Here is a 26,258-nt window from a genome sequence, read left to right as displayed (position 1 = left end):
AGGGAAATATGCAATTAAGAGAATTATGAGATTAAGTGAATTATGCGATTAAGTGAAATATGCGATTAAGTGAATGATGGTATATCAAGTGAAATATGCAATTAAGTGAAATGTGTGATTAAGTAAAATACGCTACAAAGTAAAACACGCGATTAAGAGAATTATGCTATTAATTGAAACCTGCTGTAGTGAAATATGTTATTAAGTCAAATATGCTACAAAGTAAAATATGCTAATAAGTGAAACATGCTATTAACTGAATTACGCAATTAAGTGAAATATACGGTTAAGTGAAATATGCGATTACCACATTATAGCAACTTCAGTATCATTAAGTGAATTATGCAATTAAAATAATTATGCGTTGAAGTGAATTATGCAATTAAGTGAAATATGCAATTAAGTGAAATATGGGATTAAGTGAAATGTGCGATTAAGTGAAATATGCGATTAAGTGAAATATGCGATTAAGTGAAATACGTTATAAAGTAAAACATTCATTTGAGAGAATTATGAGATTAATTGAAATCTGTTATAGTGAAATATGCTATTAAGTGAATTATGCAATTAAGAGAATTATGTGATTAGGTGAAATATGCTATAAAGTGAAATAAGCTAATAAATGAATCATGCTATTGACTGAATTATGCGATTGGGTGAAATATGAGATTAAGTGAAATGTGTGATTAAGTGAAATATGCTATTAAGTGAATTATGCAATTAAGAAAATTATGTGATTAGGTGAAATATGCAATTAAGTGAAATATGAGATTAAGTGAAATGTGCGATTAAGTGAAATGTGCGATTAAGTGAAATAAGCTAATAAGTGAATCATGCTATTGACTGAATTATGCGATTAAGTGAAATATGAAATTAAGTGAAATGTGCGATTAAGTGAAATATGCTATTAAGTGAATTATGCAATTAAGAGAATTATGTGATTAGGTGAAATATGCTATAAAGTGAAATAAGCTAATAAGTGAATCATGCTATTGACTGAATTATGCGATTGGGTGAAATATACGATTACTACATTATTACAACTTCAGTATCATTAAGTGAATTATGCATTTAAAATAATTATGTGTTTAAGTGAATTATGCGATTAAGTGAAATATGAGATTAAGTGAAATGTGCGATTAAGTGAAATATGAGATTAAGTGAAATGTGCGATTAAGTGAAATATGCGATTAAGTGAAATATGCGATTAAGTAAAATATGTGATTAGGTGAAATATGCGATTAAGTAAAATTTGTTTATTGTTTTATGATTGTTACTCTCGGGTTCCACCCTCATTTTGACGCTTTTGGACAACGCTAACAATATGCTTTATTATGCTAAAATTTTGTAACAAGTTCATAGGTATATGGTTGCCTTCTTAACCTTCAAACAGCTGAGTTTTGGTTAAGTTTTAGTCGCTGTAGAAGCAGGATGGAAAATGTTCAATCATGATTATATTTTTTTAACAACGGCAGAAAGGAACCATTGTGAGCGACGCAAAACAAACCATTGACAACGCGGCAGAAACATCTCGACTCAAATTACATGAAAGCAATTTTAAAGTTAAACACACGCCCACAATTGAAAGGAACCGTGCTAAATTTGAAGAACACTTGAATGCCGTTAAAAAAATATACAATCAAAGAATTTCCATCAAAGCGGTTAGTAACATTTCCATTGGCAAATTATTCTTCAACCGCTTTTATACGATTTGGTGACAAAGAGGTTGTTTCAGGCTATTTCGGCAGGTGACCTGGTTCCTCTGACGTTTGCAAAAGTGGAGAAAAATGTCACCAGTCATGTAAGTACAGGTTATAGCTTTTTGATGTTGAGAAAGTGTATTTTGGATCCTTTTACAGTAAATGGTAATGCTTTGTAAACCTAAAAATCAACTTTGCCTACCACATGCACCACATATTTATGTCGGATACCTACCAGGGTAAACCCGACACCGACACAATGCCTGATGAACTGACTGATCAAGTTTTGAAATTGATTCCCAAAGACAAACAGGGAAGTCTCTATAGGACCATAGCAGATATGTGCAAAAACGAATGGAGTCTTCAGCACATCAAATGGAAGCTTGAAAAGGTAAAAAAGAAAAGCTTTTATTGGGTGTATTTGTGGATGGACCCCCTCTTCAGCCTCGGGACGTTTGCTATTATAAAGGCAGTGTACAGGAAACTTTTATACGTTTCTTTCAATGATTAACGTAAGTATTCTAAACATGTATATAAGACTTAGTATTACCACTTCAAATCTCAAACTCCAAGCAGAGGGGGGTTAATGCGCTGTGAAGGGGAAGTACAAAATAAAGTGTAGTGCTAGTGCTGGTGTATGACTATTGATGGCTGACAATTTATGAGCACAAACCAATACAATTTTTTTCAAGGAAAAACAAAGGATTGTAGTTTTGGAGGGGCAGGTATCGGCGATTGAAGGCCTTATTAACAAATCGAAAACTCTTTCGGAAGGAAAAACAAACATCAAACGGGCAGAACAGTCGTTTACGCAGAACGTGCGGTCAATTTCAGATAAACTGTTCATTAAATATAAGCAGGACAACATGGAGCAAATGCTAAAAACAATCCAAACAACTTGGGGAGTAGAACAAAGCTTACACAAGGTAGCCTCCATTTGAAGGAACTATAAACATGCTACAAAGTCAGTTTGGTAACGTCAACATTATAATTTAGCTTCTTTAGTGCATCCACGTTTGACAAACAAGACTCATTTAATAAAATTTATATAACTAAAATTTCTTTTCAGAATCGTATCTGTGAAAACCTGGACCGTTTTCAAAAGTGGTCAGTTTGGAATTTTTGCGAGGAAATGAAAGAGGTTTGAAAAATACACCTTCAAATTAAACAAAAAAACGGCACCAAATCATATATATTTTCGTTTGACCCTCAGTGCAAATAAACTGAAGTGTTTTACACTGAGATGTTAATATACACTCAGAGTTTTTCGGAGCTAATTAAAAGTGCTTATTTTTGTGTATAAACTGATTGGGTTAAAAATATCTTTCGAACTAAAAAAGGTCTTTTTAAAGCAACGTTTGATGCAATGGATAGGCTACCAAAAAAATTATTGTTGGTTTAAATGTCGTTTTCACAAAACAAACTCAAATGGTTGCTGATAACACTAAATAGCTCAACGTTAATAGTTTCCACTTTATGTTACAGCATTTGAATGGCATTGCTGCAAAGGAAACATTCATGACCGAAATGAAACAAAAAATACAATCAGAATTCAAAGATCAATGTCAAACAGTTGCACAAAATGAGACAATACGGGAAAATGGTATTAAGGCTTTCAATATAGCAATTGAAGCGCTGATGTTGGACTGGGAGAAAGTCAACCAGTTTCATCAGGAAGTATTTAAAAGAATGACAACGTGGGATGAATTCGTGCGATCATTTAAACACTTTTTTAAATACCACTTGATAAAAAAGATTCCCAATGACATGCAAAATTCCGCTAAGTTCATGTTGTCAGCTTTTGGATTTTGGAAAGTCAAGCATATGCCGTTAAAGTACAAGTAAATTAATAAAACTTATCCCAACCATTATTTACAGTTTTGGACTTTTAAACCTTAATACTGACAAAACAGATTTGACATAAATAGCTTTTGTACATCGATTTGCATAACCAGCAACAATAGTCAGCGCAGTTTTACAACGTAGTGTAAAAACTGTTATCAAATGAATTTGCCAGATTTTATTTAACCCACATTGTACTATTTTACATAACCGATATTTTTATTCCATTCTGTAAATTTTATTTGTTATAAATTATTGTACAGTTATAACACAAAATTTTTGCAATGGCATGGATTTTTGCTTCACTGTCTTGCACAAGCCTTTTTGTTTTTAATTCTTAAGAAAACGTAAAATTTGTGTCGTGTATAAAAAATGCACAACCAGCCAACTGATCTGTAAGTGTCTTCCACTCTGTATAAATTTGTTTCAAAAAAATAGTAGTAAAAATCTTCATTGCTTATACTTGTGCTAGAACCAACATATCAGTCTCTTTTTATCGCAAAACTGGGTTTTTCACGAAAGTATGATCGGTAATTGGTAGGCTGCATTACCATTGTAATTGCTATATTGTATAGTATAAGGCGTTGTTTTTTTCACTTCAGTCACTTCACGCGTTGCATAAATATTGCCCTAATAGTTTTGAGAAGAGGTGCTAATTTTTTTTTCTTTATATCTATAAACAACAAAATATATTGAATTTGAATTGAATGAAGAACTGTAAATAAACATCACAAAATTAATTCAAACACCTGAAATTGCTTTTTAAGCCCCTTAATTTGATTGAAACAAAAATGGGTGAGTGTGAGGTTGGCCCTCAAGCCAAAACCCGGCCTGAAATGTGTACCACACATTTTGAGATTTCTGGCTCATAGTGACACACACCATACAAAGGGTTCGTATCCTGAACTTTCCGACACCAAAAATCAATTTAAACTGGATTGTGAGATTAGGTTGATAACCTATTCGCCAACTTTATCTGTTTACTCATTCAATAGGCATGTGAAACATTTGTCAAAACCAGGCAATAATTGTAAGTAGATAGTTACGTTAAGAAATCATGCATGATATTTATTTAACAAAAGCAACACCTATTGCTCTGCAATAAACTTGTTTTGCTGTTGCAAACTAAGCAGTAAACTCTTTCGCTTAAATTGTTCTAGGTTGCAAAAAATAAATAAGCAAATAGGATTAATAATGTATCGATTAAACTATTCTAGATTCTTTCCTCGCTTATTACAGGAAGTGTGCAGTAAAAATTTGATGAAGTGGTAAGTAAGAAGACTTTGAATATGTTAAACATTTGATCAGGTTAAGTTTTAAATACTTCAAAGTACTGGGTTAGCATGCTTAACTTGGCACCCAGTATTTTTGAAAATACAGAAGCCCTGTACACCGGTGCCTTTTTACTTTGGTGTGTACTGACCCAGTGGGTAGACAATTAAACACACTGCCGTATATCTGACTCTAATAAACAAACAAACTATCGCTGCCTAAACAAACCTAACAAGACGCAAACCGGTTTAACGTTCCCCCATTATATTTCAATAAGGCATGCCACGAAAGCGCCTCTTGCGGCTAAACACGCAACACAAAAGTCACCGCGCACGAATCAACTGTGAGACATCAATTCTAATGCGTACTCTAGTCACTTAAGGTAGCTTAAGGTAACTTAAGGTAACTCTAGATGACTTAAGGTAACTTATGCATTCTTATGGTAACTGATTTTAAGTCTAAAATGCGTCGATCTTTATAGCGTTCGGGTCAAATAGTTGTTATGCCAGCTAGTCGTAAAAACGTACGCCCGAGAAGATTAACTGTGTTCTAAACCGTAATTATTCTTTAAATCGCTTTACAGAAGTGTCACATATAACATGGCTGGAGGCCGAGTAATACGTGGGTTACTGTTAACACGTAAGGGGATGATAAAACGATAGCCTTAAGCAGTAATTGACCGGTGCATTAATAAGTAAAACAGGTTTCAACAGTTTTAACAGCCGGTCAAGCTTTTGTGTAGAAAAAGGCGAGTTATGAACGGGGTTGACTGGGCCAATATGACACGACAGTTACACGAATTAAAATGTTTTGAATTAAAAAGTCCAAAGTCCGATGTGTTTTAAATGAAAAGTCCAAGGTCCGATACATCACTCTCCGTCCCGTGAAATGTTTTCCGGGAGAGATTCTCCTGGATGATGTTTTCCGAATTAGTTTGTTGTCCGTTTATTGTTTCCGATTTGACGCTTCGTGCTCCAAAGTCAAACGTTGATTGTGCCGAAATTTTTGTCCATTCTTCGTTTGCTTGATGGTTGGATATCACGCTGTGTGGTGATAGATTGTTTGTATTTTTTGGTGAACCCCAGTTGACGAAGTCTTTTGTATTTTCGAACGTCATCATGTGGAGATCGAATGGAGTTGTGATAGAATGTTGCTTGATGCGATTCGAACAGTTGAATTCGTACGTTAATGTTCCTGAATGTCTGAAATCTCAACTCAAGATTTGCGCGGCAAAATATTCACACCAATGATTATATAAGGGTATTTTAGGGCTATAATTTTGATTAAGTATATATATACAATACGATTAAAAAAAGGCGCAAATTCTAAGTACTATGTAGGTTTGTGATATACAAATAAAAATAGTTTTGACATGTGACAAGTGTTTCTGTTTCGAATTCTTGTAAGAAATTAAACGAGCTGCCGTACTTTTCAGAGTTTTTGCTAAGCTTTTTTACGGTTTGACGCGTAGCTGTGCTGGCGACTTGATTTTAGATGTGAAATTTGGCTTTGCAGCCTCCCACTTGTAAGGGTTTTGCAGTGCTTTTGCAATCTGCGGTTGTGAGTTGTTGAGTCGCATTTTGAGGTATTACTCTCGCCATTTCGACCGACAGGCCAATCTATGACAGATTATTATATTTTCGCGCTGCCGTCGAGGCAAGGTAAGGATTTTTAGGCAATCAATCTCGTTTGAGTTGCAATTGCTTTTAGGGCGGTATTTGGCCTAGCGACTGAGCAGCAATGCTGCTTTGAGCGAAGCTCATTGAATTATAAAGTTCAATATGAACCAGTGGCTTAGCGTTCGATGAACGCGTGCGCGCGGCGGCGCTATAGTGTCAAGGCCATTTGCATTTGCTTTAACATCTTTCCGCTTTATTACTGTAGCATTCTCCTGCATTTTTCCTTGGCACGTTTAATTGATTAAACACAATTTCATATTTATCGTTTTGGTTTCACATATAGTCATGTCAAATCTAAAATTATTTTTATACAGGGTCAACCTACTAGGTACTTAGAACTAATGTTATGATCGTTTTTCGTTTTCTTTTTATATCAAGGTAGTTGTTATACGAGTGATGGTCAATCTACGAGGCTTGGTTACAGACGCTTCTGGTTATATTGGCATGAGCGAGGCCAATGATAATTAATGTACTTACTACTTGACAAGTCGTCGTCAGTATTGATAGAAATCGTTCGAACCTCCGGTAGCATTGATCTATCTGTAAAACTACGCTCAAAAAAACAAAACATTAAATCTGCTACAACATTTCGACGCTAACTACTTAGAGCAAACAAACTGCCATGTAAGAGTATTAGTAATAAACCAAACAAGAACATGTTTATCTATGAATGATAACGGTCTGCAAACTTTCTATGCCCTAATGACCAACTTTCGCTTTTATGTCTATAGCGAGAAGCAGTCAATCCCTATGGTGCAAGGACTTACAGACTATTGGGTCAGACGTGTAGTGAGAAGTAGTAAAAATGAAATGATAGTTGCTGCCTTGAGCGCATGCGGCCCCAATTACCGCAACCACGTACGAGAGAGACGAGGATTTCTAATTAAGTAGATTATTATTAGACCGTATCAAGCATAAAAAGGTGACATTTCTTACTAAAAATTATAGTCAAGACATGTACAGTTGCTGTCATTTAGGATTAGCAATCGCAAGGTAAAGATTAAAGATAAGAGGAGTAGGCAATTTCATAGTAGGGTAATAAAAACCGTCCGTTTACAATAGTCAACCAATAATTATACTTACCTGCTGCTATCCTATTCTCAGATCGTCTGCGGACCTAAACAAACCGGCGTTTCGTCTGACGAGTTGCTGGAATCGGCACGCGCCGACTAGGGCACTTTTATTGTCGGCGACAATTGTGTCCCTTCCAGTCACTTTGAAAGACTGAAAGTTTGTTAGCTTGCTAATCAACGCGATTTGATCAGCTTTTTCAGTCAACGCATCAATGGACAAACCGTAATCAGGCGCCAAAAACGAGTGGTTTAACAACTTTTCGGCGACCGGTACTGGATCTTGGTTATCGCCCTGAGGAACCAAACTATCAACAGAGACACTAGGGCGCTTACTTTCCAACGTAACATCGGGAAGCGACTCATTTACCTTAGCAACAGGGTTAACGCCAAAAGCCTTTATCAGAGCCTGTTTTAGATCGTCATACGAAAGACAACCACCAACAGCACCTAAAATTACGTGGCTGACCTTTTGCGCTTGTGCCTGGTTCAACACAGAGACAATTAAACAGAATTTCTCAGCGTCGGACGTTATTCGGTGGTTTTGGAAAATCTTTTCCACCGCTGTAAACCAAAATTTTACGGTATCTGTCCACAGGGGAGGTAAATTAAGTTCATCAATCCCAACAGGCACAGAATTAATTTGATAGCGAGGTGTAAAATACTGTGCATCACACGGTGCCTGGCTACGTGTCAAAAACGGTGATGCTGCCTTGTTTCTATCTGAAAACTTGACAGTATAATCTGGGCGTATCTCAGTCTCAGAGTAATACAATACCGTTGGTGAAGTCCATGCAGACTGGACTGGCGTATTATAGCAATGCGTCGCAGCGCTTACAGAAACGGGAACGAAACTAGCAAGTCTCTGCATCATTAATTTAGGCGTTCTTAACAGCGATTTTATCAGAAGGTTAAAAGCGCGAAAATCAATATCACGTCGGGGTCACCAAATTTGTACTGACCCAGTGGGTAGACAATTAAACACACTGCCGTATATCTGACTCTAATAAACAAACATACTATCGCTGCCTAAACAAACCTAACAAGACGCAAACCGGTTTAACGTTCCCCCATTATATTTCAATAAGGCATGCCACGAAAGCGCCTCTTGCGGCTAAACACGCAACACAAAAGTCACCGCGCACGAATCAACTGTGAGACATCAATTCTAATGCGTACTCTAGTCACTTAAGGTAGCTTAAGGTAACTTAAGGTAACTTAAGGTAACTCTAGATGACTTAAGGTAACTTATGCATTCTTATGGTAACTGATTTTAAGTCTAAAATGCGTCGATCTTTATAGCGTTCGGGTCAAATAGTTGTTATGCCAGCTAGTCGTAAAAACGTACGCCCGAGAAGATTAACTGTGTTCTAAACCGTAATTATTCTTTAAATCGCTTTACAGAAGTGTCACATATAACATGGCTGGAGGCCGAGTAATACGTGGGCTACTGTTAACACGTAAGGGGATGATAAAACGATAGCCTTAAGCAGTAATTGACCGGTGCATTAATAAGTAAAACAGGTTTCAACAGTTTTAACAGCCGGTCAAGCTTTTGTGTAGAAAAAGGCGAGTTATGAACGGGGTTGACTGGGCCAATATGACACGATAGTTACACGAATTAAAATGTTTTGAATTAAAAAGTCCAAAGTCCGATGTGTTTTAAATGAAAAGTCCAAGGTCCGATACAGGTGAGTAAGTCAATAAATGAAGCAAACAGTCAGTTCAATTGCTAACTGGGATTAGACAAGAGTGAGTGACACAAAAGTCATTGTTAAAATTTATAGGAGCTCAATAAAGTAATAGATAAAAAACCCCAAGCTTATACTTCGTTTGACTGTCAACCATTAGGATGGAGCAGTCAGATTCTTCTGTGTATTGAAAAAAAGTTCATTATTGACTTTTATTCATGTAAATTTTAAGTACAATGTTTTATACTTACCCAATAATCATTCCATATAAATCACAAATTTTGATGTTTTACTGCACTTTATACAAAGTAATAATGTTGTAGTGCAGTGGTCTTCAACCTGTGGGTCGCGACCCCAAGTGAGGTCGCCTAAACTTTTTCTGGGGTCGCTATAAATTCAATTTATTGGCGTTTAAATTTATTACCAAAAAATGCTTCGTTTTTGTTCTAGTTCGCAACCTTTGCTCATGTTTTGGAGTACAGCTTGGTACCTCGTGTCACAATTTAATCATTGTGATGCAATAATCAATATAAAACACAAGTTGTCCAACCCATTGTTACGCGATAGAGCTCTAGTAATGACATATTGTGTCACGGTACAGGAAAAAATGCATAAATTAACTGATTTCTACAAACTGGTGAGTTTAAATGCGGATTAGATTTGCAATATTAAATGAAACTTTTGGGTTTTAACATTTAAGCCTAAGAATGCACGCTGAATGGCATGAATGCTAATATTTAAAGTCTACTTGAAAATTAAGCTGGCATATTTACGTGAAAATAGCTTGAGTTTCGGCATTACTTAAAACAGGTTTCTCCCCATCGGAAAAATGGGGTCGCATGTAAATGCTGATTTAATTTTCTTTTAAAATGAGGTCGCTTGTAAAAAAAAGGTTGAAGACCACTGTTGTAGTGCGTTTGTTTACCTTTAGGAGCAACATCTTACCTGTGCAAGCCTTCATGCACAGACAGGTCATGATTGCAAATCAGTCTTGGTACAGTGCTATCAGTTTTCAACAACAAAGCTAGTACTAAGCATTTGCACAAGCAGCATCAATGTTCCAATTTGTGAAGTGTATACTTACCACTAAAAATTACACATATAAATGCTTGCATCAGGACAAAACTTGTCCAAGCATAATAGAATTGGAAACCTTTATAATCCATTTCTAAGAGAAATACTTACAATACGTGCAAACCCTTCGTCGCAATGTTAAACAAAGACAAGGCACTTTTGACATGTGTTTAGCGCGGGTCAGAGGAATGACTGTTGGTAGGGTGAATGACTACATTAAACAATATGAATTTGCGTTAATATCAGGGTTCATATCTTTTACCTTAACCAAGATTTTCTTAGAAATTTTTCCTTGCCAATAAACCATTACACAGCACTTCCGAAATAAAACAAGACATTTTTGAATTGGGTTGATTTGAAATAGGCACAACCATCCCAAAATCTGGTGAAAAGGCCCATTTGTTTAATTGTGTTTGTTGATCCTGCCTTAAAATCAACACAAACAGTTTACCAGCAAGATAAAAAAATAAATAGAACACCATTTTTAGTGACACAAAACATGCTTACAGTATAAATAAAGACATCACTAAAATTATGCTTACAAAAAACTAAACAATACAACACAGTTCACAAGCGATTAAATAAGTAACATTTCACTCCAGGACATGCAAAAAGTGGTTGTTCAGAATTCGGTTAAACCATTGACAAACTGCAAACTGGTTGATAACAACTGCCATACTATCTTTGAACAACTGATATTTGTTTGGCTTTAAAGCTAATTGAATGAACAAAAAGTATTTACTTATTAATAAAAACAAGTTTTTTTGCAGAGTGCACCAAACACACACAACCATACCTATTTTATTTCAAATTGATGAAGGACATTTACTCTTGCCAAGCAAGTGTATAAATAAAATGGAAACAAAATTAAAGACTTAAACATATATGGGTATGGCAATAGTTTTCAAGCAAGTGGTTCCAAACCAGACAAGAATAATCATTTCACTTTTGTATGTCATTATACTATTCGTTTGTGTTTTTAGGTTTGTCTGTTCCTTGCGGAGCAATCGCGATTGCTAGTGAATGGTAATTTCTCATAGCAATAACACAGTTGTCTATTCGGTTGGCAGCTAGGAATACATGAACCCGGGAGATTGACGTTTGTGTTTAACTTTGGCGCCTTCAATTTTTTGCGACATTTTCTTCTGAAGATTAGACATACATCATTCTACAAAAACATTAAACTTGACTTTTTAGTTAGCAATGTACGGTGTTTTGGGGATATCGCTGTTGGTTATCGTACAAAACCAGTATGCAAACCAACACTGCCGATCTTCCAACCACGGCGGTATATGCGCTACAGTGTCAGAAACGGAAATGACGATAAATGGGTCGTTGTGCATGAGCTGCAGGTATTATTTCCGCAGGTCTGTCATCGTAATGTACCGACAATTAAAGCCATATTCCGCAGGTCGGCAGTGGAAATAAGTGCAGTGGAATAACAGTACGTCAGGAGTGCAAAAGGCAGAACTGAAGAGTTTTATTCTGGTCGTCAAAGCATACTAAGCTCCACTGAAGGCAAGGACAATTGATGAAAATGGCAAAGTGCATTTATCTTTCTACTGCATTTCTCATAATGCTTACAACACAATGTTAGTACCATAATTTAAAAAAAAATATGTTGCGTCGGGGTTATAAGTTGGAATTATTTTCTGAATAAGTTTAACTAGCTAGCTATAGTTGCTGGACCTAACGTAATGCCTAACAGCCCTAAAACGCCGTCTTCAGGGCCATTGTCTATTGTGTTTGTTGTCTTGGTCTTTCCTGAGGCTTCAATGTATAGGTCTGCCACTCAAACTTTCGGGCCAAAACGGGCCTCTCAAAAACGATTCGGGTTCGGGCCGGGTTTAGGGCTTGTACTTTCGGGTTCGGGCCTCGACTTCAGGTCCGTTTACAACTCTGTGTTGCGTTGCCGCTTTTAAACAACGATTGAGCTTTACCTATTACCTCAACGTACATCTCACAATTTGGGCACTTAAACGTTTTAAGCAGGGAGTCGAACCGCTTGTCATACGGGTTTAGGTTCGGTTCGGGTTCACTTCGTTTTGTTTTTGAGGGTTCGGGTTCGGTTCAGGTTTTTAAAAATGTATATTTTCGGGTTCGGGTTTTGTTCCGGTTTGGGCAAATTATCCGGTCCGAACCGGTTTGCGGTTTTTAAACCGGTTCAAATCTTCATTCGTTTCAATTGATTTCTATCTATCATCTTCCTGGCCTTATCAAATCCCAAAAGATTTTTGACCGTACACTGTTATTTTTGACACGCCCTATAAGTGTTATCTCGCGTTTGCTTAAGTGCGCTGTTTTGGAACAAAATACAAAACATAAAACAGACTGATTTTTTTACTGGTTCAGTTCCGGTTCGGGTCCAACGCAAAACAAAATATGGGGTTCAACTCCGGTTCGGGTTTTCAGAAAATCGTAATTAGCGGTTCGGGTTCGGTTCGGGTTTAATGAATTTAACCGCTCAAACCGGTTCGTGGGTTCGGGTTCAGTTCCGGTTCGACTCCCTGGTTTTAAGTTCGATAATACAAGATAAGGGCAAAGCCATTTACGCCTTGGTGGTTTGCCGAAGGTTTTATTTTCACCGAGAAACGGTAAAAGACCAAATGTAAACCAATTTAAATTGTAATACTCGTACGCTAAATCTTTCTAAATCCTGCGTTACTTGACCTAATGGACACTGTATATCCGGAGTTTTTAATGTTGTTTAGCTAAAAAAAAAACTTTTATAAGCTATAACATAAAACCACTGGTTGTTGTTGTTATAGGCCGGGGACAATCATGTGACGGGGTAAGTTCGATTGGAGCCACCGATTCCAAGTTCGTTGATAGCATTTGCAATGGCTATCAATGGACAATTGCCACCGATGCACCGTACTCATATTTTCATGTGGAACCTCCAGTACTTCCAGGAAATGATTATTGTGAGGTAACAAAAAAATGTAGCTAAATCGGGTCTTAAAATTCTTCAATGCAATAACAACTGTCCTCGTGTAATTCTTCTTATGCTTTGAGGAACAAACCAAAGTTCGTTTAATTCAACAAGCATTTACAAGTTGCTAGAAAACGTCGCACAGTAATGCACATGGACTATGGGCATTAATATAAACAAAACAAACCACTTTTAACACTTTAATTTTTAAATTCACACAACGTATGTTTTAACTCTGTACCCAATGGTGAGATTCATCCGGTTTGCACGAAGTGGACCTAAATACGCCAGATGTGGCTAATTTTTTGCAATAAGGTTAATCGACGAACTGGTTACTAACTAGATTGAATCTCACTACTGCATTTAACTCTCAAAACTTATATAGCTTACTATTGATAACGTGAGCGAAAAAAACCCTTCAGGGATTACCATGTTACTGCTTTTTAGCTATCCCCTGTTTGGTTTTGCTTGCCACCGAAGTTTTTGTTTGCAGGTTTACAAAGGCAATGACAATACAATGGGTCTACTGGGTCGCATCGATAATATCCAAATCGGCCCGACACTGTTCAATGAGTCGCAAATTTTTGTAGATTGCGTATTGGAAGACGTGGGTGAAGTTGTATTACGGGTACAGGAATGTAAGTGGCACGAAATACAAATACAAAAAATGTTTTGTTTTTGCTTTAATTGTCAATAAATTAGAACGGGAACGTTTTCCGGTCCCTTTAGCCTACAATCTTAAAAAAACAGTATGTTAATTTTTGCAACAACAATTGTTAAAAACTGGTTTTCATTATACTTAAACTCTATGACAGATTTGTTTCCAATCAAACTATTTTTTATTCTGGAAACATTCAAAAGCACGTGATCGCACACTACCTTTTGAAAGTTTATTTCTAATTCCAATCACATTTCAGCAATGTCATTTTAGATGCAACAACGTTAGATTTCCTGTAAGTCAACGCACCATTGGTTTATGTTTTTTAGATTTACCCGCAGGTTGTGGAAAAACCACCATCGATTTGAACGTCAATATAACATCGAGAAATTATCCATCAGTTTACGCCGCTCAGGAGGTTTGCATTTGGGAATATACAAAAGAACGAATGAAGTTTGAGTTTAACTTCGGCTTTTTTCATGTCCAAGAGTTCTACGACTTTTTTTACGTAAGCTCAAACAAACATCTTCCCACGAAAACTTTTATAAACAGACTTTATGACCATAATGCATTTGGGGGAGGAATGAAAATGCTTGAATTGTTAAGGGAGGGATTCGACGACAAAGGTTGGGAACCACTGCATCAAGGCATTGTTGTATTTAGCGGAAAGCAAATAAAAGTGAAGCAGATACGAGGGGTTTCTGTTTAAAACAACAAACAAGCTGAAATTCCATATCAACCTAGAGAATTGCTGATTTCTTAATATTTGACAAAAAGGCACCTTAAGGCTAAAATATGGGACTGTGTACAATTAAGCCGGCAGGGCATTAATAGCTAACAACTACTTTAAAATACGTGGTAGCTAATAACTGACTAATATCCCTCACCAGAAAACATGATCTTCAATTCAACGATCGCTGTTCTTCAGAGTAGAAAATGCAAATGCAAAACCGTGCATGCAAACACCTTTGTAAAGTCTGAGTAAACATTCACGCTTCGCTTTAATGGCGTTGTCAGTTCCTATTCAAACAAAATCAGAACAAATACAAAAACGTAAACCTTGTAAAAGCCCTTTACTTAGATAGATGCTTGTGTTTAGATAATTCCAGACGACGACAATTCGCCAAGGTTAGCACTTTCTGGGATGCGGCAACCTTTTCAATTTAAAACTGAAGGCAATGGTTTCCATATTATTGCAACAACTGATGCTTCAGTTAATGAACAAGGATTTTTGTTGAACATATTCGGAGGTAAACATTTGAAAAACGCTTGTATTTTACAAATCTCTCGTAGTACAACAGTTTGTGCGCAAACCTTAAAATTTTACAGAACCAATTCGAGATGTGTCTTGTCGAGAAGAAATCCACATAAGGTAAGCGCAATCACTCTCATAAAAGTTGTTGACGATTTTGTCGTAAACAAGCAGTATGAAATATCGGTTTCTTACGAGAAAACACGATTTTTACCTTTAGCACCGTTCTAAATTTGTAGATAAGTGATTGCGTACTTTTAAGGACAGTAAAAAATGGAACGAAAATCGGTCAAAGGTGTATGTTGGCTGTAGCACACGGTTTTTTACAATGGTTTCAGGGCCATGGTATTGGAAAATACGGTTATTTTGTGTTTTGTACATTCAAAATGTTAGTGTCCCACTAGTGCTAAGAAAAAAATCTTATTTTTACGCTTTTAAAACTTTTGAATTGTTTTTCTGAATTACAAAGTTTATACCAATCAATATTATTTTGTACGCACTTTAGTTTGACAGCTGTCGATGAGACAACACTGACTTATGACTTCGGAGATGTGCTATACATATCACCCAACCGTAAAAATGACCTCACCGATGTTCCAAGCAAATGTAGAGCCGAAGGTTTTGAACCGAGCTTCACCTTTAACCTTACAGAATGTGAGGCAACGTACATGGTGAGCATTGAAATAACATGAGGAAACAAAGTTGTAAGTAGGACTGGGCTTCTAGACCGAGTAACGGGAGTAAAGTTAAAAATATAACGATCCTAATTCGTTTGTCTTTTAATTTACCTCCATAAATCCACCAGTTTAATTTATTCTTTGCTTCGTGTTCGGGTCGAGTTTTGAGCTTGTGCTTTCGAATTCAGGCCCACTTGCAACTCTACGAAAAAAAGAATATCTTAAAAATCTTGACAAAAATAATCTGCATGTTTAACGTTACCATACGCCACAAAATACTGGTTGTAATTAAGTCATTGTAGTATCTACCCCTCTGACAGGTAACATGCTTATTAACTCTATCGATGCTTTTTTATATTTCAACCCAGTAGAACTTTATCCGAGGGCTTTATCCGAATAATACGTGATATACCAGAAATATAGTGCGATTATCACAGAAGTTCTTGTTGAACGAGTACATTCGATTTTCTAGTGTAATTCATTCAATGAACATTCACATTTGAAATGAACCAGGTTTTCAAATCAAATGGTTTTGGTTTTCGTAAACGTGTTTCCATATTCAGCATACGCCGTAATGATAAACCATTAAAATGTTTAGACAACTATTTGTTGCGTAAAGTTAGTATACAAATGATTACTGTATATAGTACTACCGGCTTTGTGTGCTTTCGCTATATTGGAAAAAATATGCATCAAGGCCATAGGTTTGTGTTAATTTGCAGTATTTTTTGCACGAAAATACAACAACAAAAAACGCAGCTTTTAATCACTTTTTGTATTATACCAGTTTGACTTGTCATAACACTTGTTTATATTCGTACAGCAAAACGACACAAGTTTGAACACCACATTCACCATCCGAAACTTCAAATATATGGACTCGTCTAACCCGATTCAACGCTATGTGTCTCACAGTTTGACAATCACTTGCGACTTTAACGTCTCCTACACACTCCAAGCTGCGGCCATCAAACCTCAAATTGAGTTAGTTGAATCATAGAATACTAAACATAGAACGCCAACCAATTGTTACGTCACGTCGGTCATGGTTGAATAAGCCTTTACGTTGTGCTGAATCGCTCGTTTGTCGCATTGCAGTTTCTTGACTGAAATGGCACCCCGCTGTACCAAAATGCAATCAGTCTCTTCGAAAAAATGAAAGGAAAACGCTTTTTACCATCAGACGGCCAGAATTAGCGAAAACTGCGAAAGAGAGGGCACTTTGAGGGCAGCTTAAACGTTTTTTGTTGTCCATGCGATATTCCTAAATCGCAAGTTATAGTTGTTTTGTCATGTATGACTGTGCTTGCATAATGTACATTTTCCAATTTCAGTGCTGCTATATGTGAACTTCATTTTAATGAAGATGATGTGGTACAAAGAGGTAGCAGAAAAAGTTTGAAACTGGGAGCTTTGCCATGCAAAAACCTTCCAAAAACAAGCAGTTTGTACAAACCATAGCAAACAAAAGAAAAGCAACAGTCAAAAATAAGTTACCTGAAAAGAGGTTGTACAAGTGTTTGCAGGACTTGGAAAAGACAGCTGCGAAATTGTCTGGTGCTTTCCATGGTATAACTTGTTTCTTTTTTATCAATGTTCAGTAAAATATGCATGACACATTTTACTGATTTGCAGACAAGTGTATTTTATAGGAGTGGGGAGCAGCTGACTGCAGACCTCAAAAATGGCAACTTAGTTCCAGCTATAAGGTTTTTACACATTGCAGTGAAATGATTCTCTCAGTGGTGTAAATATATTCATGTGCTTTATATTTCAGTGCAAAAGGTCAGCAAATATTACAGAAAAGTCAGCAAATATTACAGAAGTTTCAATGTCAGGTTGGAAAGTTGATGTTAAAAGACTGGATGTTCATAGTATGCATGAATCATTGTGCACTACTTTGGGTGTGTAAAATGTTGGTCTTATTATTTTAATACAGAAAGTAATACAATTTCAATGTTACATTGTTTTAGGCAAATTAGAGAATCTAAATCTTTCCTTGGAGTTGCACAAACTAGTTTCAACACAAAACTGCATCTGCTAATTTATTGGAATTGTGACAAACTTGTGGAAACCCCCATTGTTCAATCCCCCAATTGTAAAGTTTCAGGTATAATAAATTTGTACCATTGTGCAAAACTATGGCATTTTTTGTAATTATTTTCCATACATATTTAAACAGCGGTAACTAATCAATGTGATGCATGCACACAATTTCAATGTGAACAAGAAGCTAATGTAGTTAATCTTGAAGGGGAAGAGCTGAAGTCATATGAACAAACAGAACCTGTGAGTGTGTTTTGTATCATTAATTTGCACACATATTAAGGTTGCTGTGTCATTTTATAAGTTAAATGAGTGGTTTAAAATGATGCATTAAAACCAGCTGCACAACAGAGATGTTCTACCATGTGCACATGGTTATCATACAGACTTTATTCGATTGGCAATAGAACTTAGGTCCCCTGCTGCATATGATCATGTTCGTACAAGCAAAATGGTTTTCCTCCCATCTCCATCCACTATTAGAAGCTACAGGTATTGCACTATTTACAAAAGTTGTTGCTTTTTAGGATTGTGTCGATACAAACCATAAAGGTGAATTTAAGAGGATATTGGCTCTTCCTACTTTTGAAGGACTTATTTACGACTCTAAACTTATTTGAAATGACGAAGACTTACTTAATTCTATTTCATACGTTTGCTTGGGAAGTTTTACGCAGGATTGCTTGGAAGCATTTTTTGGAAACTCCGTAAGTGTTAAAAAATACATTTCCAGCAGCATATACATTTTAAGACCTTTATTTATAGAGAGAGATGTGTAGAAGAATGACAAATCCAGATGTCAATCAATTTGGCTACATTGTTCAAAACATCAACCAAAGAAAAGTTATAAAAAATTAAGGAAGGTAATACAACACATGGTTCAGTCAATGCCTGCACACATTTGTGTGAAGAACCAATGCCAAAATGTTCAAAATAAATAAACACATCAAACATGAATTTTTGTATTTTATTTTCAAATTACATATTTGAACACTGTTGGCAGATTTTTTTAAGTCGGTGCGCTATCTACCAGACGTTTTATTAACAGAAACAAATAACTTTTATGTCTAAAAGAAGTTTGCACGCATGTCTGTTGGGCAAATCAGTTTTAAAAAAGCTTAGTGCGTTTCCGCAACATCGCGCACACTCCGTGTAGAGAACGTTGGGGTTGTTATTTTTTTCAAATTTTTTATTCCACTCTCCCAAGACTTTATATCCGTGAGAAGTTAGTTCAATGTTGGCTTCCATTTTTGCCAAGATTTCTTACAGAATTGTTCGGCGGAATTTTGACTGTACAAAACATTTCAGACTCATCGTCGTCTGGTTCAAAGTCAACCATAAGAAGGTCGTTACTTACTTCCAGTGGTAAATCTTGCCAAATACCTGACATATTGATCACTGTTTACTCTTTTCCTACGATGTCTGCATGTTACACATGCAAAAATAGCCCACCCCGTAAAGTGTTACTCAACCGTGACGAAGACAATCGCTGGCAATCTATCATAAGTAATCTATGGTTGAATATTAAGTTGACATTATAAGACATCGTACGCCAGGTCAATTGAAGGCGCCATACCGAATCAGCCGGTCACCAAGCATTCACTGCCATGGCACGGCGTAGGCTAGAAAAATCTAGCCTGGGTGGGATTCGGACCCACGACAAGAGTCTTTTCGGGACTCGCCCGCACTCTACCAACTGAGCTACGCAGGCTCAGTTGAATCACCACCGTGCGGTGATCGCTGGTCTGCATAGACGCTTCAGGGCTGATCCCAGTTATGAATTTATGTTTATCTTAACTGACATTATAAGACAAGTGTTTTGCTAGGAATTTACAAATGACTACACAGTATGCAAGCCTCTTCTTACCATATCGGTTTAAAACAACATCACAAGGTTGTAACTTCTAATCCTATTGTGGTCATTTGAGTTTCACGAATCTTGAGCGGCATTGCTCCAACACAGTAAAATCTTAATGCTTAAAAATTAGTCATCTTTTATGAGGAAAATAACGGCCTAAATAGACGTAAAAAGCGACATGCGTTATTATTCAAATGTTTCGGCAATGCTTATCATTAGTGATATGAGGGCCACAATTGAGTAATAAAGCATGTCGCCTTTTACGTCTATTGGGGTCATAAAAAGCACATAAAAATAATTCTATGATCAGAAACAATACTGAAAGCTCGGCGGTGAACTCATTTATACACGTGATGTATTCCGACGCATAAAACAAAAAAAGTTATTCCGAATCTGTTATGACAGCTATATTTAAAATTACACAAGTTTGTGTTAAGCTTTCTTGTAAAGATATACTTTCTTCCATTATCAAACATCAGACCTAAGGTCGAGTGCGTTGAAAAAGCTCGTCTAATATGGAAACATTTGTTGTCAGGGAGCTAGAGCAGGTCAGTGATCCAGTATCCGGACAGTTTCAACTTTCCCTGAAGCTCTTTAACGATAGTAATTTCGACACAGAGCTAGAAGAAAACTTTCAAGTGGTTGTTCCCAATCATATTTTCGCCAAAGTCAATCTCGATGAAATTCAATCACCCAACATTGACTTCGTGGTACAGGTAAGTTAGTGACAAAGTCAGGGTGTAACAACCATAGCACCCAACATGGGCATGTTCAGTTTATTTCGTTTTGGTAAAGTTGCGACCTAATGACCCCAAAGCATCAATCACCAAGCCGAAAATATGGCTTGTGAAGCGCAATATCACCAGAGAGGTAGTCTTGCGCACTGCGAGTAAATCATGACTGGAGGGCATTGGTGAGACCGGTCACCTAAAACCACTCGTGTTAGGCAAGCAGACTCAAAGTGAAAAGTATTGGTATTTACTATTGAAATGTTTCATGTAAGTTATAACAAAGTGCGAACCTTAAGAGACTTATATTTTATAGGAATTAAAGTCCAAAACTGCGTGTACTTGTATTCTCGAATTCAAAATTTGCGTTCTTCAATTGGTTATTAAAATTGCGTTCTTCAATTGGTTATTTAGGGTGAATATAATTCGAGCAACTTTTGCTTTTGGTTAAAACTCTACATCAGGGGTCTTCAACCTTTTTGGCTCAATCGCCCCCTTATTAAGGCACTGCCTCCAAATCGCCCCCCTATGAGATTGTTATTTGTATAAAAGTTCTGCTTTTTGAGCAGACGTGGGCGGTTAGATTCAGCCAGCAACACGAAAGCTTCAGTTAACAGCTAAAACCTAATTTAATTGCTACTACAACACGCAAGGTCCATTCCACGCACTTCTTTTAACTAATGCATCTAAGATTTGTTAAAATTTATTACATCATAGACAAAACAATATTACGATTATGCACCAATAATCGCCTTCTTTTGTTGAAAACAATGGGGCAGTACTCTGTAGAGCATAAGTCCAAATGATACAAATACTTCGCAGTTTGGGAAGCGCTTGTAGGAAGTGTGAAAGCGAAACAAGTTTGAGGTAAAGCTCATTACCGTTGTATTAAAAAGTATGGCCCGTCACCACACATAGCCGCAATAAAGTGTCCCCTGTGGCAAATTAAATGCCCAACCTTGCTCACGAGATCACAAAAAGTACAAAAATCACCAGTAAACACAATGTATTCAAATAGCAACATGTTTAAGCTGGTGCGTCCCTTATCCCTGGTGTTTGTTAGCAACACGAATTATATCTGCTTGTAATTTAGAGTTAGCTGAGTCTCACAGTTCTTGTACATATTAAAACATTCAGTAATGTTGAAATCGCCCCCCTTTGAAGTAAAATCGCCCCCCAACTTCCAAAATTGTCACCATCGCCCCAGTTGAATAACCCTGCTCTACATGATTCTTGTTTGTTGGTAAATTAAATTACATTTCAAATTTTACAGCTGCAGCAATGTTGGGCGACACAAGAGGAAAATTCAAGCGCCGTGCCTTCGTACCTTATCATAGATGACGGGTGAGAAAAATTACTGTTAAAATGCACCTACACGCTGATTTGCTTTGATAAATAAGTTTTATATTTTACAAACTTGCACCGATGAAAACGAAAAGTATTTTTTAATGTCTTCTCTTATTCACGTTACCATTTTGCCCTACGCTTGCGGTTTGTCGACAAAAATACAAGCATGCGCCCACTGTCCAATACGCTTACTTGACTAAAACATGTCATTTACCCAATGTTGGAAACCTCTGCCTTTTTTATGGGGGTTCGACCCAGGAAGCCCCGTGGACGAATCCCGATTAAGGCTTTTTATCTCTGTATTTGGGTTACGCCGGACCATTCGGCCAAGTTCCTGCCCTTTTGGATTTAGACCACTTTTTTTACGGGGTTCGAACCCAGGACACTCCCGGGGACGAATCCCGATCAAGTTTTTTTTAATGTCTGTATATGGGTCAAGCGCGCCAGACCATTCGGCTAACACACTTTGTCAACTTTTAGGTGTAGAGCACCACTTAGCGGCGGGGAGCAGAACGACGCGAAGGAAATTTTGCGCAACTACGAAGCCAACTACGCGGCGTTCAAGTTCAAAAGTTACGTCTGGACGAACTTCACCGACAACGAGCAATTGATCTTTGTTCACTGTGACGTCACAATCTGCCACAACTCCACTGGACAGTGCCCTGGCAAGGTAATTCAATATGGTTTCGACCATTAAAATGTGAACTGTGGGTTAGTTCTAAGTTATAGCTGCACAATTCAAGGCCGGTTAGATGTCAAGGGAGTCTAAAAATTAGTTTGTTTGTTGAAATATTTACATTCACATCTAAAACCAAGCTGATGAAATATACTTGTTTACAATTTAATGCGTTTGTTCATTAAAATGACATTCTCCAAACGTCTGTTGCCTGAAAAAATGTGACGATGAGATGAGATAATGTAAAAAACAAACCACTGCTGCGTGCACTAACATTGTTGCCAATTAGACTTTCCCTAACAAGTGGTTGCGATAACAGTTTGTTATGTTTTAGGTCTGTTCAAAACGAAAACGACGCGATGCTAACGAGAAAAACGAGTTTCAACGTCTTTCTGTGGGACCAATTGGTTTGATAAATCCTGGAATCTACAATAGAGATGGTAAGACGTCTAATTATTATAGTTTTTCCATGTTGGTTAGTTAAGTTACTCTACAGGTAATAAGGGTTTACTGTAGTGTTTCTAACCACAGAAGTCGGAGCACGTTTGAGTAGGTCGCAAAGATGTTTTTCGTATTCCATTTTTAATACGATATTACAGTACATCGCAGGCCTTTCGAATGCGTTATACAGTAAGCCGGTCACAAGCATTCACATAGAGCATGGCGCAGGCAAAAATATCCCGTTTTTGGGAAAAACAGGAAATTTATTTAACACCCGTACAGTAGTTTGTTCCAAGACAAAGACTATTTTGTTACAGTTGCGATGACATACCTTTGTGAAAGCCTTTTCCAATTTTTTGTACAACAAGCGGGTATATTATAAATATTACTTAACAGTAAAAACGTTCATCAAAAGTAACTACGAGGTTAACAGTTGACTGTACAGGAAAGACATTTGATCCGAAAAAATCACTTAACGCAGGGTTTCTTAACCTTTTTTTTGGCTCGTACCCTTTGAGCTTTCATTAAATTTTCTCGTACCCCCTGTCGACAATGGCCGACGGAAGTAAATAAAATTGTAATAAGAGGAATTAAACTGAGTGTTGAATGCATGCATTAAAACAGTCTTGTAAGTTTAACCATATTTACAGCACACCAACAATCAGTAAATTTAAATCAGCCAAAGACATATAACAAAGTAACTTGTTACACATTCTTCACAAATATGCCTAAATAGCGTCTAGTTTTACAATGCATGTCGTACCACCTGCTTTGGTGCTTCGTACCCCCAAGGGGGATGTACCCCTGGTTAAGAACCCCTGGTTATCGCATTCAACTTGCTTCACTCTAATAACACTTGTTATTTATGGATTTTTATAGATATACAGAACATAAACGAACCTAAAAAAGAGAAACATGTGGACTTGATGATGTTTGCACCACTTGCGTTTATGGCTTTGCTCCTGTTGTTAATCTACGTTGCTGCGACAAATCGTTCAAAGACAACTAAGACGGGCCTTCACATTTAAAAAAGTGGGATAACACAAAGCACAGCGTGTTTTAAATTTTTTTCACAGAAACATTTTATTGGAACTTTATGAATCTCAATTCAACGGCTAAGCTAAAAGAATGAACGGTATTATTTCTATACATGGGTTTGAAACGATGGCAATAATAATTTGTGCAAATTCTGCAATAGTTGTTTACCAAACTATGTCGTTTGGACTCGCTAGCTCAAAGCTCGTAAGGAAGTCAAAATGTGTAGCAACTGTTTTGCCAAATCACGTTTCAACTTTGTAACATTTTCTGTCGCCGTTAATTAGGATGTAGATGCGACTTTATGATCTGGTGGTTACGTGTTGTTTCATCCTGTCCTGTGTTGAACACTGCTTTGTATAGGAACTGTGCAAGAGCGAATCGCAAGAGTACATGTGTACAATTTAACGATTTTATCCGGAGTATATAAAAATCGCACTGGTTCATTTTCGCCCTTTTTGTTCTGGATTTTCCTTCTATTCCATCTAGAAGTAATAAACAACCGAAAGTGCAAAACACCCGTGTGGAGTTTCCAGGAGTGACAAGATCAGGAGTTTGGGAAGCTAAGGTCGGTGGAACCTGTTTAATTTGTGGTGACGCAGTTCTAACCTTAAGACCCATTAGCAAACATTAACATAAACCTGAATCACGTTCGGGCGCTACTACAGTTTATTGGCCAACACAAAGCAAAACACCTCCTTACATTAATTGCTTCTAATTAATAGCACTTAGCTCAAACCCTGACGGTTTCTGTTGTGTATTGAAAACAACTAAAAATTGTTGAAACTCTAAACTACTTGTGAAGTTTTTCTGGTCGCAATCATATGGAATATAAAATGCAATAATGAAATCCAAAATGCATTTTGATTTATCGAGTTATCCATATAACTGCACAAGAACAGTGGGGGGATTCAGCCGGTACGCACCGGTTCTATAGAACCGTCTCACGAAATTTTATGAGATCAGCGAACCTGTTAGCATTACTGGTTACTTTCCATGGACTTTTTGTCATAGAACCGGCTGAAATATATAACTTTTGTGATAGAACCGGCTGACAAATAGTTTGAATCCCACCACTGCACAGGAATTATTAATTTCCGACAACCTGCAGCTACTCTATAATGCAGAACCGTTACCGGAATTTGTACACTTAATGAGATGTCGCAAATTTTCTCAAAAGGTATTTTTTGGAATATCAAGTACCTCACATTATTATAACAGTACGCCCATCAGCTTTATTTAAAGGAAAAACTGACCTGTTGCCAAAAACAACAGACAGGAGTCTTTTAGGTACTGTTGCTCTACCAACTGAGCTACACAAGCTCAATGATAAACCTCAGTAGTAGTACCCTCAGTCAGTGGCAGACGTAAACCAAGTCCAACTAGAAGGGTGGCTCAGCACATATTTCAATTGCACATACACTATAACCTATTTTGAAACGTTAATATATTCCCTACATTTTTTTATATTGGGTCCCATGCCACCCACTGTCTTTTATAACCTTAGTTGTTTCTGCAGGCAGAAACTCATGGGTCCCCCACACATGCAAAGTTAAAAACTATGCATTTCAAAAGACAACCATCAGTTTGAGAATGACACAAGTTGATGTCGAAACGTCATGCTGTATGCAAATATATTGGCTTGTTTGTTTCTGGTTAGAACCATCAGTAAGTTTGGTGTGTTAAGAAAAACTGTGGTCAGATCTTCGCTTAAATAATCATGCTATTAAAAGTACTAACAATGAAAATCTGATTCAATTCACACATTGTTTGAAGTTTGTCCTATTTAGTGCTCTATTTATAGAAAAGAAGGAATAAATAGTGGCAAAATAAAGTGAAACACAAAAATCGACACCTATAAATAACAAATTCTACAAGCTGTCCAAATTTCATTCAATTCCGACACAGTTTTAAAAAATCGCCCATTTTAGGGGGCTGGTTAGGTAGATGTTAAAGTTATAGGGTGAAACATAACAATTGACACCTAAAAATGACATAATCTACTAACCATCCCAATGTCATTCAATTCAGACATTGTTAAAAACATGGACCCATTTTGGGGGGCTAGTGGGGTAAATGTTAGGAAGACAGGGTTGAACACAACAATCAACAATTATAAATAGCACACTCTATAAGCTGTCCAAATTTCATCCAATTCAGACATTGTTTAAAAAATTCACCCATTTTAGGGGGCAAGAGGGGTAAATATTGGGACTTCAGGGTAAAACACAACAATCGACACCTATAAATGACAAACTCTGCAAACTGTCCAAATTTCAT

General features: G+C 36.9%; 1 protein-coding gene and 1 pseudogene across 3 annotated transcripts; one reads left to right on the top strand and one right to left on the bottom strand.

Annotated features, from left to right (window-relative positions):
* Positions 1-5,314: 5,314 nt before the first annotated feature.
* Positions 5,315-8,475, bottom strand: LOC145233804 (uncharacterized; annotated as a pseudogene).
* A 3,272-nt stretch (positions 8,476-11,747) lies between these two features.
* On the top strand, positions 11,748-24,488 carry LOC145233563 (uncharacterized). 3 transcript variants are annotated; one of them, XM_080098317.1, is made up of 13 exons: positions 11,748-11,920; positions 13,097-13,257; positions 13,754-13,898; positions 14,248-14,426; positions 15,018-15,168; positions 15,248-15,290; positions 15,676-15,841; positions 16,671-16,831; positions 20,287-20,467; positions 21,753-21,823; positions 22,307-22,496; positions 22,837-22,942; positions 23,823-24,488. In XM_080098317.1, the coding sequence occupies exons 1-13, from the start codon at positions 11,860-11,862 to the stop codon at positions 23,969-23,971; spliced, it is 1,764 nt and encodes a 587-aa protein (XP_079954443.1). In that variant the 5' UTR covers positions 11,748-11,859; the 3' UTR covers positions 23,972-24,488. The 3 variants fall into 3 exon arrangements, 2 of the variants coding, with proteins under 2 accessions (XP_079954443.1, XP_079954444.1); XM_080098318.1 differs by lacking the exons at positions 20,287-20,467; positions 21,753-21,823; positions 22,307-22,496; positions 22,837-22,942; positions 23,823-24,488 and adding exons at positions 17,821-17,957; positions 18,030-18,136; positions 18,421-18,445; positions 18,659-18,737; XR_013861137.1 differs by lacking the exons at positions 11,748-11,920; positions 13,097-13,257; positions 13,754-13,898; ... (8 more) ...; positions 22,837-22,942; positions 23,823-24,488 and adding exons at positions 16,849-17,416; positions 17,483-17,556; positions 17,625-17,751; positions 17,821-17,885.
* The last annotated feature ends 1,770 nt before the right edge of the window (positions 24,489-26,258 follow it).

This window comes from Phallusia mammillata, chromosome 6 (genome assembly GCF_965637545.1).
Source record: "Phallusia mammillata chromosome 6, kaPhaMamm4.hap1.1, whole genome shotgun sequence".
Classification (NCBI taxonomy): Eukaryota; Metazoa; Chordata; class Ascidiacea; order Phlebobranchia; family Ascidiidae; genus Phallusia; species Phallusia mammillata.
This window is presented reverse-complemented; position numbering and strand designations above follow the sequence as displayed.

What these genes read in the sequence shown, in the direction of transcription:
- LOC145233563 (XM_080098317.1), top strand. Translation starts at nt 11,860, where the DNA reads ATGAAAATGGCAAAGTGCATTTATCTTTCTACTGCATTTCTCATAATG. An exon ending in TTTGTTGAACATATTCGGAG is followed by an intron (nt 15,169 to 15,247) that starts GTAAACATTTGA and finishes AAAATTTTACAG; the next exon opens with AACCAATTCGAGATGTGTCT. An exon ending in CGAGAAGAAATCCACATAAG is followed by an intron (nt 15,291 to 15,675) that starts GTAAGCGCAATC and finishes TACGCACTTTAG; the next exon opens with TTTGACAGCTGTCGATGAGA.